Source organism: Vulpes lagopus, chromosome 7, assembly GCF_018345385.1.
Source record: "Vulpes lagopus strain Blue_001 chromosome 7, ASM1834538v1, whole genome shotgun sequence".
Lineage (NCBI taxonomy): Eukaryota > Metazoa > Chordata > Mammalia > Carnivora > Canidae > Vulpes > Vulpes lagopus.
The window spans coordinates 66,136,930-66,152,061 of record NC_054830.1 but is presented as its reverse complement, the minus strand read 5'-3'; the positions used below and the strand labels follow the sequence as shown (position 1 = coordinate 66,152,061).

General features: G+C 39.0%; 1 protein-coding gene across 1 annotated transcript in view; it reads right to left on the bottom strand.

Moving 5' to 3' along the window:
- Positions 1-15,132, bottom strand: part of SUSD1 (sushi domain containing 1) — a 129,031-nt gene that overhangs the window by 51,370 nt on the left and 62,529 nt on the right. The window contains exons 9-10 of the mRNA XM_041762146.1: positions 12,223-12,332; positions 8,759-8,951 (exon numbers count right to left, since the gene is read on the bottom strand). Coding sequence (XP_041618080.1) covers positions 8,759-8,951; positions 12,223-12,332 — 303 coding nt within the window. The remainder of the gene's footprint in view (positions 1-8,758; positions 8,952-12,222; positions 12,333-15,132) is intronic.

Here is a 15,132-nt window from a genome sequence, read left to right as displayed (position 1 = left end):
TTACATGTCATAAATATATTCATTTTTTGCTTCCTCTCGGTGTATTCAATTTAATTTTTGTAGATATATAAGTTTTGGAGGGTTTTTTGTTCTTTGTTTTATTTTGTTTTTGTAATTTTGAAATTTAGTACCTTCTAACATATGAACCAAAATACATTCAGAACCAAGTGGAGCACCATGTTGGTCCACTCTGTGAGATTATATTCTCTCTTCCTTCCCATTCTGCCTGCCTCTTTTGTCTTCGTGGGTTTTTGTTGTTGTTGTTGTTGCTATTGTTTCTCTATATAAGTTTTCCTTGTTTATATAAATTTGGAATTTAGCACTTTCCAACATACAGACCAAAATACAAGAGGTGAACCAAGAGGATCAACATCTTAGTCTACTCTGTGAGACTATATTCTCTATCCCCCACCACTTTTAAAAATTTTTACTGTTTTTAAAATTTGTTTTTCACTTTTGTGGTCTTTTTCTTTTTCTTTTATTTTCTGGTCCCTGACCTCTTCGGAATTGTCTAGGGTATATTTTACTTAGGTCGTGGTTGATATTTTTGACTCTGCTCACACAAAGCCATTCTGCACTGGGCAAAATGGCTAGAAGGCAGAATTTACCAAAAAAAAAAAAAAAAAAGAAGAAGAACCAGAAGTAATGCTCTGCCACAGATCTAATGGATACAGATTTAAGTAAGATGTCAAAGATACAAGTCAGGGGTACGATTATAAAATTATTGGTGGCTCTTGAAAAAAAGCATAAAAGACTCTAGAGATTCTTTTACTGCAGAATTGAGATCTAATCAGGCCAAAATTAAAAATATTTTAACCGAGATGCAGTCTAAACTGGATATGCTAACTGCAAGGGTTAATGAAGCAGAAGAGAGAGTGAGTGACATAGAAGACAAGTTGATGGAAAGGAAGGTAGCTGAGGAAAAAGAGAAAAACAAGAGCCCATGAGGAGAGACTCTGGGAATTAAGTGATAGTTTGAGAAAGAATAATATTTGTCTTATTGGGATTCCAGAGGGTATGGAGAGAGAATGGACCAGAAAATATATTTGAACAAATCATAGCTGAGAACTTCCCTACTCTGGGGAAGGAAACAGGCATTCATATCCATGAGATAGAGACAATAGCCCCCCAAAATCAACAAAAAACAATCAACACCCTGACATATAATAGTGAAGCTTGCAGGCAGCCCCAGTGGCTCAGCAGTTTAGCGCCGCCTTTAGCCCATGGTGTGATCCTGGAGACCCGGGGTCAAGTCCCATGTCAGGCTCCCTGCATGGAGCCTGCTTCTCCCTCTGCTTGTGTCTCTGCCTCTCTCTCTCTCTCTCTCTCTCTCTCTCTCATAAATAAATAAATAAAATATTTTTAAAAAATAATAATAATATAGTGAAGCTTGCAAATTTCAGAGATAAAGAGAAAATCCTAAAAGCAGCTCAAGACAAGAGATTCCTAACTTATATGGGGAGAAATATCAGATTAACAGCAGACCTATCCACAGAGACCTGGCAGGCCAGAAATGAATGGAATGATATATTCAGAGTACTAAACAAGAAAAACATGCAGCCAAGAAAAGTTCATCCAGCAAGGCTGTCATTCAGCATAGAAGGAGAGATAAAGAGCTTCCAGGATAGATAGAAACTGAAAGACTATGTGACCACCAAACCAGTTCTGCAAAACACATTAAGGGGGACCCTGTAAGTGAAGAGGGAGTCCAAAGAAACAATCTGCAGAAATGGAGACTGTATAGGTAATACTATGTATGACACTAAATTCCTATCTTTCAATAGTTACTCTGAATGTGAATGGGCTAAATGATCCAATCAAAAGACAAAGGGTATCAGACTGGGTAAAAAAGCAAGACCCACCGATATGCTGTCTATAACAGACTCATTTTAGACCTAAGGACCCTTTCAGACTGAAAATAAGGGGTTGGGGAACCATTTACCATGCAAATGGTCCTCAAAAGAAAGCTGGGGTAGCAATCCTCATATCCGACAAATTAGATTTTAAACCAAAGACTGTAATAAGAGATGAAGAGGGACACTATATCATACTTAAAGGGTTTATCCAACAAGAATATCTAACAATTATGAATATTTATGAATATTTTAATTGAATAAGTATTCAATTATGAATATTTGTTTATGTGGGAGCAGCCAATTATATCAATCAATTAATAATCAAAGAAAAAAATAATCAAAGAGATACATAGATTGTATACATTAATAGGAGACTTCAATATGGCACTCTCAGCAAAGGGCAGATCTTCTAAGCAGATTACCAAAGAAACAAGGGCCTTGAATGACACACTGGACCAAATAGATTTCACAGATATATACAGAACATTCTATCCTTATGCAACTGAATACACATTCTTCTCAAGTGCACACAGAACTTCTTCCAGAATAGACCACACACTGGGTCACAAATCAGGTCTCAACTGATACCAAAGACAGGATTATCCCCCGCATATTTTCAGACCACAATGCTTTGAAACTAGAACTCAATCACAAGAAGAAATTTGGAAGGAACTCAAACACTTGGAGGTTAAAGAGCATCCTATGAAAAGATGAATGGGTCAACCAGGAAATTAGAGAATAATTAAAAAGATTCATGGCAAATAACAAAATAAATAAATGAAAATGAAACCACACTGTTCAAAATCTTTGGGATACAGCAAAGGCAGCCCTAAGAGGGAACTACATCTCAACACAAGCCTCTCTCAAAAAATTGGAAAAATCTCAAATATACAAGCTAACCTTACATCTAAAGGAATTGGAGAAAGAACAGCAAATAAAGCCTAAGCCAAGCAGCAGAAGAGAAATAATAAAGATTAGAGCACAACTCAATGAAATAGAGACCAGAAGAACTGTGGAACAGATCAACGAAACCAGGAGCTGGTTCTTTGAAAAAATTAATAAGACAGATAAATCCCTATCCAGACTTATTAAAAAGAAAAATGACTCAAATTAATAAAATCATGAGAAAAGAGAGATTACAACCAATACCAAGGAAATACAAACAATTTCAAAAACAAATTATGAGGGACGCCTGGGTAACTCAGCAGTTGAGCGTCTGGCTTCAGCTCAGGATGTGATCCCAGATCCAGGGATAGAGTTCTGCATCAGGCTCCCTGCGAGGAACCTGCTTCTGTGTCTCTGTCTCTGTCTCTGTCTCTGTGTCTCTCATGAATAAATAAAATCTTCAAAAAAATTAAAAATAAAAAATAAAAACATATTATGAGCAACCATATGCCAACAAATTAGGCAATCTGGAAGAAATGGATGCATTCCTGGAAACCTACAAAATACCAAAACCAAACAGAAAGAAATAGAAAACCTGAACAGGCCAATAACCAGCAAGGAAATTGAAGCAGTCCTCAAAAACCTCCCAACAAACAAAAGTCCAGGGCCAAATGGCTTCCCAGGGGAATTCTACCAAACATTTAGAGAAGAAATAATACTTATTCTACTAAAGCTGTTTCAAAGGATAAAAATGGAAGGAATACATCCAAACTCTGTGAGGCCAGCATTACCTTGATCCCAAAACCAAAGGCCCCACCAAAAAGGAAAATTACTGATATCCCTGATGAACATGGATGCAAAAATTCTCAACAAGATAACTAGCCAATAAGATCCAATAATACATTAAGAAGATTATTCACCATGACCAAATGGGATTTATCCCTGGGATGCAAGAGTGGTTCAACATTCATAAAACAATCGACATGATGGATCACATCAATAAAAGAAAAGACAAGAACCATATGATCCTCTCAACAGATGCAGAGAAAGCATTAGACAAAATACAGCATCCAATCCTGATGAAAACTCTTCAAAGTGTAAGGATAGAGGGAACCTATCTCAGTACCATAAAAGCCAGCTATGAAAAGCCCACAGTGAATATCATCCTCACTGGGGAAAAACTGAGAGCTTTTCCCCTAAGATCAGAAGCATGACAGGGATGCCCACTCTCACCACTTTTGTTCAACATAGTACTAGAATCCCTAGCCTCACTAATCAGATAACAAAAAGAAATAAAAGGCATTCAAATTGACAAAGAAGAAGTCAAGCTCTCCCTCTTTGCAGATGACATGATACTGTATAGGGAAAACCCAAAACACTCCACCCCAAAATTGCCAGAACTCATACAGGAATTCAGCATTGTGGCAGGATCCAAAAATCAATGCACAGGAATCAGCTGTATTTCTATACACTAACAATGAGGCTGAAGAAAGAGAAATCAAGGAATCAACCCCATTTACAATTGCACCCAAAACCATAAGATACTTAGGAATAAATCTAACCAAAGGGGTAAAGTATCTGTACTCTAAAAACTACAGGACACTTATGAAAGAAATCAAGGAAGACACAAAGAGATGGAAAAACATTCCATGCTCATGGATTGGAAGAATAAATATTGTGAAAATGTCTAGCTACCCAGATCAATTTACACATTCAATGCAATCCCTATCAAAATACCATGGACTTTCTTCACAGAGTTGGAACAAATAATCCTAAGATTTGTATGGAACTAGAAAAGACCCCACATATCCAGAGGAATGTTGAAAAAGAAAAACAAAGCTGTGGCATCATAATTCCTGACTTCAAGCTGTATTATAAACTTGTGATCATCAAGACAATATGGTACTGGCACAAAAACAGACGCATAGATCAATGGAACAGAATGGAGAACCCAGAAATGGATTCTCAACTCTATATGGTCATCTTTGACAAAGCAGGAAAGAATATCCGCTGGAAAAAAGTCTTCAATAAATGGTGTTGGGAAAATTAGACAGCCACATGCAGAAGAATGAAACTGGACCATTCTCTTACACCAGACACAAAGATAAACTCAAAATGATTGTAAGATCTAAATATGAGACAAGAAGCCATCAAAATGTTAGAGGAAAACACAGGCAACAACCTTTTTGAACTTGATCACAGCAACTTCTTGTAAGACACATCTATGAAGGCAAAGGAAGCAAAATCAAAAATGAACTACTGGGACTTTATCAAGATAGAAAGCTTCTGCACAACAAAGGAAACAGTTGACAAGAGTAAAAGACAACCTACAGAATGGGAGAAGATATTTGCAAATGACATATCAGATAAAGGGCTAGTATCCAAGATCTATAAAGAACTTATCAAACCCAACACCCAAGAAACAAACAATCCAGTCATTAAATGGGCAGAAGACGTGAACAGACATTTCTCCAAAGACACCATACACATGGTCAACAGACACATGAAAAAATGCTCCGCATCACTTGCCATCAGGGAAATACAAATCAAAACCACAAAGAGATGCCACCTCACACCAGTGAGAATGGGGAAAATTAACAAGACAGGAAACAACAAATGTTGGAGAGGATGTGGAGAAAGGGGAACCCTCTTGCACTGTTGGTGGGAATGCAAGCTGGTGCAGCCACTCTGGAAAACAGTGTGGAGGTTCCTTAAGAGGTTAAAAATAGAGCTACCCTATGACCCAGCAATTACACTACTGGGTATTTACCCCCAAAGATACAGAGGTAGTGACATGACAGGACACTTATGCTCCAATTCATGACAGCAATGTCCACAATAGCCAAACTGTGGGAAGAAGCCATGATGTCCTTTGACAAACGAATGGATAAAGATGTGGTGTGTATATAATGGAATATTACTCAGCCACCAGAAAGGACAAACACCCACCATTTGCTTTGACGTGGATGGAACTGGAGGGTATTATGCTGAGTGAAAAAAGTCAATCGGAGAAGGATAATCATATGGTTTCACCCATATGTGAAATAGGGAAAGGAACTATAAGGGAAAGGAGGGGAACTGAGTGGGAAAAAATTAGAGAGGAAGACAAACCATGAGAGATTCCTAACTCTGGGAAACAAAGGGTTGTGGAAGGGGAGGTGGATGGGGGATGGAGTAACTGGGTAATGGGCATTAAGGAGGGCACATGGTGAGATGAGCACTGAGTGTTATACTATATGTTGGCAAATTGATTTCAATAAAATATTTTTTAAATAATAAAGAATAAAAAGTAAAAAAATAAAAGTACATGAAAACAAAGAAATCAGAAGGGAGACAAAATGTAAGAGACTCTTAACTATAGAAAACTAAGGGTTACTGGAGGGAAGATGAGTGGTGGGATGGGGCAACTGGGTGATGGGCATTAAGGAGGGCACGTGATGTGATAAGCACTGGGTGTTATATGCAACTGATGAATCACTAAATTCCACCTCTGAAACTAATAATATACTATATGTTAATTAAATGAATTTTAATAAAAATAAATAAATATAAAAATACATATATATTTATATGTAATAAATATATATATAAAATAAAGCCCTTGCCTGACCGTCAATTGTCACCCCATTTTGCCTTGCTTTATTCCCCACCTAAGATGTGATTTATTTTCTTACTTGTTTAACTCTCTCCACCATGACCCCCCCAACAACTTCCAACTCCATGACAGCTGGGACTATTTTATTGCTGCCACAATGTCAGCTATCAAACCCTGCTTGACACAGAGTAGGAAAGAAATAAACATGCATTTATGCATCCATGGCATTTGGCTTTTTTGCTCAGGGTGCAAGGTTGACAAAAGCAAGGTGGGTCTGGACAGATTATGCACTGGATTCTGAGAACATAATTTTGCTTCTTTCTTTTGAATAACTAACTAGTGAGAAGCAGCAGAAGTACATTAAGAATGAGGGCCGTGGAGCTGGGATCAAATCAGCCTGTGTTTAAATCACTAGGTGTGTGTGATCCTAGGCAAACTGTTTAATTTCTCTGTGCCTCATGATCTTTGTCTATAAAATGGTAATAATGACAACGCCTTCCTCAGAAGGTTTGGTAGGTTTGAGTTGATTCAAAGAGGACACACTGTTGTGTTTTTTGCCGTGTTTTTTGTTTTGTTTTAAAGATTTTATTTTATTCATGAGAGGCACAGAAAGAAAGGCAGAGACACAGTGAGGCAGAGGGAGGGGCAGGCTCCTCGCAGGGAGCCTGATGCAGGACCCGATCCCAGGACTCCAGGATCATGCCCTGAGCTGAAGGCAGACACCTAACCACTGAGCCACCCAGGCATCCCTTTTGTTTTGTTTCTTGCTCACTCCAATTTTTTTTTCTTTTTTAAAGTTTATTTGAATTCCAGTTAGTTAACATACAGTATAATATTAGTTTCAGCTGGGGGTACCCCGTCATATATATATATGCCATATCTTATCTATTCCTCAAATCGATGGACACTTGGGCTACTTTCATAATTTGACTATTGTAAATAATGCTAAAAAACATCAGGGTCCATGTAATCCCTTTGAATTAGGGTTTCTGTATTCTTGGGGTAAATACCTAGTAGTGCAATTTCTGGATTGTAGGGTAGTTCCATTTTTAACTTTGTGAGGACTTCCAGGCTGTTTTCCAAACTGGCTGCACTAGTTTGTATTCCCACCAACAGTGCAAGAAGGTTCCCCTTTCTCTACATCCTCTCCAACACTTGTTTTTTGTGTTGTTGGTTTTAGCCATTCTGACAGTATGAGGTGGTATCTCATTGTGGTTCTGATTTGCATCTCCCTGATGATGAATGATGTTGAGCCTCCTTCCATGTGTCTGTTGGCCATCTGTATGTCTTCTTTGGAAAAATGTCTGTTTGTGTCTTCTGTCATTTTTTTTTCTTCTGTCATTTTTAATTGGATTGTTTGGGGTTTGGGTGTTGCGTTTTATAGGTTCTTTATGTATTTCGGATACTAACCCAAGGAGGGCACTTTAAACCGTGCCTGGCACTTGATTAGTACTTGATAAACAGAGCTATTATTGTCATCATTATTATGTGCTGGGAACCATTCTAAACATTTCACTTGTATTATGTCATGTAAGATCAGTCACAAGGTACCTGAGGCCCGGGAGCAAGAAGAACATAGCTAATTCATTGGCTGTTTTTAAAAACGGAGGTGAAGTTCACACAACATCAAATAAACCACTTTCGAGTGTACAATTTAGTGACATTTCGTAAGCTCACAGTGTTGGGCAACCATCACATGATTCTGCTTTTCTTTTCCCAGAACAATGGTGAATATAGGAGAGAAGCATCAGGAAGACAGGAGCAGGACCCAACCTATCCAACTGCCTTTCTTTAAAGGTGGCAACCCCTCCACCCAGTTGCCCATAAATTTGTCTGTTAAATCCAATGGATTAAAGAACAACAACGACAAAACCCTGTGTCCCTTTCTCCTAGAGAGAGCTGTAGAGTTGGCACAGCTTGGCATCTATCTGGCTTGCTCACAGGACCTCAGGCCCTTTCTAGGAAGCCTGATCTTCATTAGGTGCCTGGGTCTCTATGTCAGGGTTATGTGCTCAAACGTGGCCCAGTCATAAGGCCTCTTTCTCTCACCACTGCCAGCACAGTGTGGCTCACATGACTGACTGATCTCCAGGAACTTGGTTCTAGTTGTCCAAAATGCCCACCCTTGGGGCTCAGCTATCTTAAAGCTGGGGCTAGAGCATTTTTCAATCGTCACTATCAGGAAGCCCTGAATAAAACACTCCATCCTTGGTCTATACCCTCCATGACCAGAACTCTTGTGGGGAAGGAGATAGGCAGTTAGATTCAGGCACCCTGAAGCCCAGAAAAAAGTTGGTAGTCGTTAGAATGAGAACACAAGTCTCTTGACTCCCGGATGAGCATTCTTTATGCTCCCCCACATTGTGCAATTCATGTACTTCACTTGTCCTGAGAGACAAAACAGAGAGACACATACACCCACCTGCTGGTGCGGTTGCCATCATTATTTGCACTGAGTGGTGCTCAGAAGATCCCAGGAGAGTGACATTCACTGTGTAATCAGTTGCCGGGTACAGGTCTAAACACACCACTGGAGCTTGTTCCCTCGTTGTGAAGTTAAATGATGCGGCATGATAAAAATTACTCAGATACCACCTTTGACCCAGAACTGTAAACTGTCATGAGATTAAAAGAAATGGGGCATTAAATTTTCTGTTGGTTAGCAGATCTAAAGCAAAATGGAGATCTCTTTGGGGGCACCTGGGTGGCTCAATGGTTGAGCATCTGCCTTTGGCTCAGGTTGTGATCCCAAACAAGGTCGTAGGATCGAGTCCCACATTGGGCAACTTCAGGGAGCCTGCTTTTCCCTCTGCTTGTGTTTCTGCCTCACTCTGTATGTCTCTCATAAATAAATAAATAAAATATTAATAATAAAAATTTTGGGGCAGCCCAGGTGGCTCAGCGGTTTAGCGCCACTTCAGCCCAGGGTGTGGTCCTGGGGACCCAGGATCGAGTCCTGCATCGGGCTCACAGCATGGAATGGAGCCTGCTTCTCCCTCTGCCTGTGTCTGTGCCTGCCTCTCTCTCTCTCTCTCTCTCTCTCTCTCTCTCCATCTCTCATGAATAAATAAAATATTTTAAAAATAATAATAATAATTAAAAAATAATAAAAATGTTTTTAAAACCTCACAGGCTGCATTTCTACAAATTCAGTCTCATGCTAAACTCCACGTGATTTAGACTACAAACAAAAAATAACTTTCTGGTTACAAACTGGAAATCACCCTGTATGCATGATTTTATAGTAAAGTCATTTTATTTAATAATACATTGTGAAGTTTTTTTCTCTGTCATTAATTCATTTTATCAAATAGATATATATACAGAGTAGGGTAAGGGAAGGAAGGGTGCTGCTGGTAGGAGAGTCACATATGTGAAGACCCAGTGCAAAAGAGAACACAAGAAGTTAATCAGAGAGTATGGGGCCGAGAGCTTATAGAAGAGGGTAGGCCTGGAGAAACAGATTTAGGACTTACCAGCTTGGAGACAGTGAAGGAAGTAAAGAGACTGGATAAGATGGCCCAGAGAAGGGTACAGAATGACGAAAGAATGCGCAACACACAACCTGAGGGTAATCAGATTTAAGGGACAGGCAGAGGAAGGGAGCCCTAGGAAGCAGAGACAGAGAGGGGTCAAAATAATAGGAGAAACAGAGACCATTTCAATGGGAATATTGGCCAACGGTAGCAAACACTATTCAGTGTGATATAGAACGTACTTCACATCCGTGTGGGGTTCTCTCCAATCTATGTTTAACTGTTTATTTAGCCAGATGTCTGCTGTTGAACGTTTCAGTTGTTCCCAATTCCCCCTACCATAAACGAAGCTTCAGAGAACAGGGTAACCTTTCTGTATACACCTGCTTAGTTAATGACAGCCCATGTCCAAAAACTTACTGATAGAGGCTAAGATAGAACTCTTCCACAAAAGTCTTGCTAGTTTAAGTGGCCAGCAGCCTGTGTAACAGTACTCTATGCTTGGGGCACCTGGGTGGCTCAGGCAGTTACGTGTCTGACTCTTGATTTCGGCTCAGGTCACCATCTCAGGGTGGTGAGATCGAGTCCTGCGTTGGGCTCCATACTATGCATAGAGTCTGCCTAAGATTCTCTCTCTCTCTCCTCCTCTGCCCTTCCCCCCAACCTCGCACATGCACTCTCTAAAAAAACAGTACTCTATGTTTATAGAAGAATCATGGTATCTCGTCATATAATTTTTTCTTACCAGTGAGGTATAACATGTTCATATGTGTTTAGGCCATATATATATGTATATATATATATATATACATATATACATATATATCTCCTCCTTTGCAAACTGCCTTGAATGTTAATGTTTTCCATGAATTTGTTAAGTGTTTTACATGTTACTTAAATGAATCTTTGTTTAACATATTTAAAAAATTTTAAAATCCTTTTTAAATCTTTCTTTAATCTTTTACTTAAATGAATATCATTTAACATATTTTAAAAATCTTTTTTTTGGGATCCCTGGGTGGCGCAGTGGTTTGGCGCCTGCCTTTGGCCCAGGGCGCGATCCTGGAGACCCGGGATCGAATCCCACATCAGGCTCCCGGTGCATGGAGCCTGCTTCTCCCTCCGCCTGTGTCTCTGCCTCTCTCTCTCTCTCTGTGACTATCATAAATAAATAAAAAAATTTAAAAAAAAAAAATCTTTTTTTTAACAAATAAATCTTTGTTTAGCATATTTAAAACTTTTTTTCCAGCTTAACTCTTTAATCATTTTAGTGTAAATGCTAAGAATCATTTTCTTAACCAAGTAGCTAACCAACTGTCCCAGGGCCATTTATTTCCATACTCATTATTTATAATCATCTGTATCTTATATTAATATTAACTTTATTTGGGTACTGGAACATGTTTCTAGCTCCTGTGTTCCTTCTAAATATGAAAATTTGAATATTTTGCTCATCTGCTTAAAATCCTTCAGGGGCTCCACAGAAATATCAAAATAAGAGGCAAACTCACAATTACAGGGCTTTTCACGATCTAGTCACTACTTAGGTTTTTGCCTCATCTCTTCCTCTTCTCCCATCCTTCCTTTTTCCCTCAGAGAACCACATTTCCTAATATTCAATATGCTCCTTTCCTTGTCCACAGGGCCCTTCTTTACCATCACCCCACATCTTTTATCTGGTTGATTCCTATTCATTCTCTATGATATAGGATTCTATATGATATAGAAGTCCTTGCTTCTTGCTAAAACAAAAACAAAAACAACAAAAAAGCCTCCCTGGACATATACACAATCCCCCATTTATTTACCTTTCATTAAAGCACTCATACCACATTGTCATTTACTTGTGTGTTTATATTAGTGGGAATTGAAAGTTACACATCCTAATACACGATATTCTTTTGGTAAATGGCTAATGAATGAATGAACTTTAATTTAATGCTTAATCTACTTTGCCAAATGTTTGCTAGGCACTAAAAGTGACAAAAAATGATGAATTTCAGTTCCTGCCTGAATTTACTAGTAATTTTACTTGAGATGTGTGACTTTTAAGAAGTTGTTAAATGAGGACAAGTAGCCATGCAATGAGTTTCTGAAAAATCTAGAAGCAAATGTAAAGTTGATGACAAAATAAGTCAATAGTGCATTATAAAATGCACTAAATAAAATATAATCCACATATGTGAAGTATCAGACAGGGAAACTAATAGCAAGTTACTCTCTAGAATACCTTCCTCCAACTTAGTCCCCCACTGACCATCCACCACACATCCATCTCTAGAGATGAAAGTCAAGCTGCCTAGAAGTTCATTCCATTAGTGTTTTTAAATACTTTGGATCCTCACTTGGAGAGCACTCAAATTTTTAAGTGACACAAGACTTTGACAGATAACATGAGAGATCTTCTTACTTGATACATTTGTTCTGATCCAACTTTCCGGGGGTGCCTGTTCAGTTTCAAACAAGCTTCACTGAATACTGAAATATTGAAAATTCCATAATCTTCTAGGAGATCATCTTCTAAAAGATAAAACATACAGAAAGGTTGCATATCTTAGCAAAACATATCTTGGCTAAGTACAATTGAAACTCTGACATCTTACAAGAGCCAACGGGTGTTTAAGATGCAAGAGCATCTCATTTGGCTTCAAGTCTGGGCTTTACGACTTGTTAATTGCATGACCTTAAACAAGTCACTTAACCATTACGAACCTCAGTGTCCTTCTTTGTGAAATCAAGTAATCTGGTTTGCTTTTCTTACCTCACGGGTTATTGAGAGAATCAGATGAAATAATTCATATTTAAAAATCACCATAAACTAATAGAGCTTTAAGATTTTTAGAAAGTTCATCCTATCTCTTGTACTTGGAGACTCCATAGGTTAAATGTCCTGAAGGTAAACATGTCAATAGCTAGAAAGTCTGAAAATAAGGAAAAGGTGAATAAAAGTCAAAAACCATGGGTGAGAACTCTCAGAGTTGGTGTTTCCAACCTAGAAGATGAACAGAAACGAGATGGCCAGGCAAGATGTTTGCTTCACAGCAGATAGTACTTCAAGAGCTATTCAGATAAGGACAAAGGCAGTAAAATAATCAAGGAGTAGATTTATTTCAACCACTAGAGTTTTTTTTAAAAAGTCATTTCATACCTCCTGCAGTCAAATTTATTCCTTCAATGTTCTATTTTCTTCACGCAGTCATAAAGAAAGAAGAGGTTTGTCACTAATGAGTAAAAAACTCACAGAGAAAAAAAAAAAAAAAAACTCACAGAGTGTCCAGGAATACCATGGCTAATTTTCAAGGAAGAGCAAATTTCCCAACAAGCTGGTACATTTTCCACAAATGAGAAAAAGTTTAAATGTCTATCAGAGAGAAACTTCTTATAACTACCTAGAAAACTACATTTCTCCCATGGGAGTCTCTGCTATCCTAGAAGTAAGAATGACAACTAACTATTCTATTCAAAATCAAAACTACCCAGCATATTAAATCTCTCTCACACATGCAATATAAGGCAATTTGCCAGGAGAAAATATTCTTGGCTATAATTGGAAAAATGTAAAAATATGGTTATGAGAGAGAACTTGAAGACCTATCACATGTACTCCCCTTTATCTTCACAACTTTTAAAGATTTCATAAGGACACCGGAGACAAAAATTGCTAGGTGTCTGCATATGATTTTGAGGCACACAAAGTACATGTATGTAAGAAATATCACAAACAGCACGTCTGTTCACAAACAGACATAAAGCAGAACACAGCTCCCATCTCAGTACGATTTTCTCACTCACAGCCATGATAGTCTGAACTAAGGGGAAGATGGCAATGTGAACAAAAGCATCTGGTTCCCACGTCCCACCCCCAATCCTGATAGCAGTGACTGAGTATAGTAAAAATGGGTCAAAATTTGCATCTAGGCTGGAAGGGAGGGTTGTGCTTGACATACACAAGACATAGACATGAAGATGTTTCTGCTCAGCACCAGGTGGACAAGACCAGACAGCAGAAAGACTCTGAGAGGTACTAGGTACAACATGCCCTCAAGCAAAGGAGCACGGTCTCAAACCCTTCAAGGAAGGGAAGGACTGATGCCCACAGAGGTGGGGGCTAAAAGTAAGGGTGGGAACAGGACAAATAAGTTATGAATTTGCCGTCTGGAACAATTTAGCCTGGTAGTTCTCAATCCTATCTGCATATCAGCTGAGGAACAAATACACATCCGTATTTTGTTTTAATTCACTAGGCAATGCTGATAGGCAAAAAGTATATATACCACTAATTACTACTCCTACTACTACTACTACTACTACTACTACTACTACTAGTAATAATAGTCCCTAGTCCCTCCTTAGCACACTGGAGATCAGTAACATGGAGGGACTTCTATGGGGAGGCTTAGGGACCTAGAGGTTCCACCTGACAGAGAGCCTGGGATAGTAGGAGGGACTTGGTTCTCTCCTGCCCCTATAGACCATAGCATCATAATGAAGTCAGACAACAAAATGCTGTCCAAGAGCAACAGTTCCATTAATCAAGATAGTAAAGTGCTCAGGGGTGCCTGCGTGGCTCAGTTGGTTAAGCATCAGACTTTTGGTTTCTACTCAGATCACGATCTCATGGATGGTGAGATCCAGCTCTGAGATGGGCACTGTGCTCAGCAGGAGTCTGCTTGAAGATTCTCCCCCACTGCCCCTCCCCCCCACTCTCTCTTGTTCTTTCTCTCTCTTTTAAATAAATGAATCATTTTTTAAAAAAGATAGCCAAGGGATCCCTGTGTGGCTCAGCGGTTTGGCGCCTGCCTTTGGCCCAGGGCACGATCCTGGAGTCCCTGGATCGAGTCCCGCATCGGGCTCCAGGCATGGAGCCTGCTTCTCCCTCTGCCTGTGTCTCTGCCCGGCCCCCCTCTATCATAAATAAATAAATAAATCTTAAAAAATAAAAAGATAGCCAAGTACTCAGAAATAGGGGCCACCTGGGCGGCTCAGTCAGTTAAGTGTCTGACTCTTGATACTGGCTCAGGTCTTGATCTCAGGGTTGTGAGTTCATGCCCCATGTTGGGCTCCACACTGGGTGTGGAGCCTACTTTTAAAAAAAAAGCGTTCAGAAATAAAACTCACAGCAGTAAGCTTTCCTACCACTAGCTGCCCCTGGAAAGACAGGAAAAGAAAGGACAGAAGGATGCTGGATTATCCAATAAACAGTAAATCCTTCAAGATGAGATCTGAGATAAGCACACTAATATCATCCAACATCCAATAAAAAGTAATATCAAAGAGAATGTCATCTATTCATTATGAGAGAAATATCAGACCTAAATAA